This window comes from Rhinopithecus bieti, unplaced genomic scaffold, assembly GCF_001698545.2.
Source record: "Rhinopithecus bieti isolate Rb0 unplaced genomic scaffold, ASM169854v2 scaffold_23276, whole genome shotgun sequence".
NCBI classification, from domain to species: Eukaryota; Metazoa; Chordata; class Mammalia; order Primates; family Cercopithecidae; genus Rhinopithecus; species Rhinopithecus bieti.
In genome coordinates this window covers 913,304-916,335 of record NW_016810868.1, presented here as the reverse complement: position 1 = coordinate 916,335, position 3,032 = coordinate 913,304, and the positions used below count along the sequence as shown (strand labels likewise).

At 68.6% G+C, this 3,032-nt stretch overlaps 1 protein-coding gene across 3 annotated transcripts; it reads left to right on the top strand.

Moving 5' to 3' along the window:
• TOR4A (torsin family 4 member A) lies at positions 1-2,311 on the top strand. Of its 3 annotated transcripts, XM_017893017.1 has the most exons (3): positions 1-195; positions 640-829; positions 918-2,311. In XM_017893017.1, exon 3 carries the CDS (start codon positions 955-957, stop codon positions 2,224-2,226), a length of 1,272 nt encoding a protein of 423 aa, XP_017748506.1. In that variant the 5' UTR covers positions 1-195; positions 640-829; positions 918-954; the 3' UTR covers positions 2,227-2,311. The 3 variants fall into 3 exon arrangements, with proteins under 3 accessions (XP_017748506.1, XP_017748504.1, XP_017748505.1); XM_017893015.1 differs by lacking the exon at positions 640-829; XM_017893016.1 differs by lacking the exon at positions 1-195 and having other exon boundaries at positions 202-829.
• The last annotated feature ends 721 nt before the right edge of the window (positions 2,312-3,032 follow it).

Sequence of the window (3,032 nt, the reverse complement as noted above, 5' to 3'; positions counted from 1 at the left end):
CGGAGCTTCCTCTGCTTCAGCCGGCCGCTCCCTGGGGACCCGCAGGTGTCGCTGCCCTTCCAGGCCGGAGCTGGCCCAGGAGGCCCCTGGCCCACCCCCTCACCCTGGGAGGCGCATTTCCTGCTTGGAATCTCAGGCCCGAGCGTCTGGCACAGGCTGGGGGCGGCAGAGCTGAGGGTAGTGGACCAGCTGCAGGTAGGGGTGGGTTGGGGCCCAGGGCCCAGGCCAGTTCCTGCCAGTCAGTGGCTCTCTTGCTCCCACCCGATTCTTCTGTCCATCGTTTCGCCTCACCTCTACCGGTCTCCGGGGGGCTCCCTGCGCTGCTCTGCTAGTTCACTGGAGGGGTGTTGGGAGGACCCCAGGTTTGGAGTCGGGGCTGGGAGGCCTGGGCTGAGTCTGGGGACAGGACCCGGGGCTATTCTCAAAATCTAAGTTCCAGCCAGACCCCCGCCAAGTGTTCTGGAGCGTGTGGGGGCATCTCTGAACTCCTGGGCGCTCAGGCCTCTGCTTCCCGCGGCCTCTCCTTGGGAGACGGCCCAGTCCAGTGGGAGCCGCGGGCGGGGGCAGGGTCTGGGGGCGACTGTCCCTCACCCGAGTGGGCGCCTGGGCGGCCACTGACTCCTTCGACGACTCCTCCAGGAAGCCGGGGCGGCCACCAGATAAGCCTCTACCCCGCCACTTCCTTAAGGCCCGCGGCCGTTTATGGGAGGACCCGAGACATTTGCATCGGGGCCCTGAGGAGGGGCCGCTTCCCGGTCTGAGGGACGAGGCCGCGACCAGGCCCCGGCCCTGGGGCAGCCTGGGCCACACCCCGCGGGACTCCCAGGGGGTAAGATCACTCCGGGGACCTGTTCCTGCGACCCGCGAGAAAGGGCGGTGGCGGGAGTCCAGAGACCCTCCCCGTCTTCCCGTTGCAGGGAGGGCGACCTGTATGCGGAGCGCCGTTCCTGCGCCATGGACCGCGGCCAACCCAGCCTGGAGCCTGCTGCCGCGGCCCCCCAAGCCTCGGGCCGGTGCGTGATCGCGCCGGTGCGCGCCGTGCTCCGCCTGCGCCGCCCGGTGTGCGTCCTACGCAAGCGGCGCCTCCTGCAGCTGGGTGGGGGGCCCGACGTCGGGACCCGGGTGCCCAGGCCGGGCTGCAGCCCCCCGGCGCCGCGCAGGGACCTAGACCAGCCGCAGTTCTTCACCTTCGACGGCCCCGCGGAGCTGCCCTCCAGGACGCCACGCAAGAAGCGCCGGCGCAGCCGCCTGGTGCTTTACCCAGAGACCTCGCGCAAGTATCGGCCACGCGTGGAGCACAGGAGCCGCGCGCAGTGCTGCCTGCTGCTGCTGGTCGCCATCGTGGGCTTCCAAGTTCTCAACGCTATCGAGAACCTGGACGATAACGCGCAGCGCTATGACCTCGATGGACTGGAGAAGGCGCTGCAGCGCGCGGTGTTCGGCCAGCCCGCAGCCATAGCGCGCATCGTGGCGCTGATGCGGGACTACCTGGCCACGCACGTGCACAGTCGTCCGCTCCTCCTGGCGCTGCACGGGCCCACTGGCGTGGGCAAGAGCCACGTGGGCCGCCTGCTGGCGCGCCACTTCCGCTCGGTGTTGGAGGACAGCTCGCTCGTGCTGCAATACCACGCGCGGCACCACTGCCCCGAGGGGCGCGCCGCACAAGACTGCCGGGAGGAGCTGGCTCGGCGCGTGGCCGACGTGGTGGCGCGGGCCGAAGCGGAGGAGAAGACCCCACTCTTGGTGCTGGACGACGTGGAGCTCCTGCCGCGGCCGCTGCTGGACGAGCTGCACGGCTTCCTGCAGCCGCAGCGCTCCCACCACTTCCACAACGCCATCTACGTGCTCCTAAGTGGCGCGGGTGGCTCCGAGGTCACGCGCTTCGTGCTGCAGAATGCGTCCCGCGCGCTGCCCCTGCCCCCCGACGGCATCCGCAGTGCTGAGGCCGCAGCGGCACAGGTGGAAGAGGACCTGCGCGCAAGCCTGTGGGCTCTGCTGTCCCGGGAGCATCCGCTGTGGCAGGCCGCGGCCATCGTGCCGTTTCTGCTGCTGGACAAGCGGGATGTGGTCAGCTGCTTCCGGGACGAGATGGCAGGCGAGGGTTTCTTTCCTGACCAGGCCCGGGCGGAGGACCTGGCCGCACAGCTCAGCTTCTACCGCGTAGCTGGCCACGAGTTTGCTGTCACTGGCTGCAAGCAGGTGGTGGCCACGGTGAACCTCCTGTAGTGGAGGTGCAGGACGGGACGTTTGGGTTGATGGCGGCAGTAGGAGGGCGACCAGGGACCTTGTGGGCTGGTGCAGGCCCCTGAGGTTTCTAATAATTTGTGGCTGCCAGGTTTGTGGGTGCGGGTCAGCTCGGAGCTCTGCTTCCAGGTCCACAACCGTCTCAGAGCCCCGAGTCTGTCCCTGGGGGCGGCAGGACAGCAGCCACCTCCCTCCCGAACTCGCCCATTGCCCTGCTGGGCGTCCCAGGCGTGGTCTGGTGGGTTCTCCCTATGTCCCCAGGAGGTGGGCGCTGGGTTCCCATGGTACAAGGATGATCTCGGGGCCAGCAGTTTCTGGGGTCACCCAGCTGGGATGTGACCCCGCCTCTTGGGGGTGGTCGTGTGTTGCTCAGTGCTGGGGTGGGGCTCTCACCCTGCCACCCTGGAGATGACCCTGGAGGAGGTCACAGCCAACCATGACAGTGCTGGGGTCCTGGCTGTCTCCTCCACCCACCCCACCCCTCACTCAGGTAGTGTTTTCAGGAGCTCAAGGCTTGCGTGTCTTGACCGTAAGGGGAGGGAAGCGGAGGCGGGGGCGCCCCAGGCAGCCTCTCCCCTTCCTTCCCAGACCCCCCCCAACCCGGTGCCCGCCACCGGGCTTGGGCTCACTGGATGACCGAGAGCCCGCAGGGCAAGCGGGAGGTGCCCAGGTCTTCGTCCATCCCCCTCTTCTCCGCACGTGAGACCCTTAGCCCGTGGCCAGACCCCTGGTCACCAGGATTGTGCGACCTCCCTTTCCCTGTGGCCTTTTGTGCCCCGAGTTCCGCC

Excerpts from the sequence above, each read along its gene's own strand:
- TOR4A (XM_017893015.1), top strand. The coding sequence starts at position 955 with ATGGACCGCGGCCAACCCAGCCTGGAGCCTGCTGCCGCGGCCCCCCAA.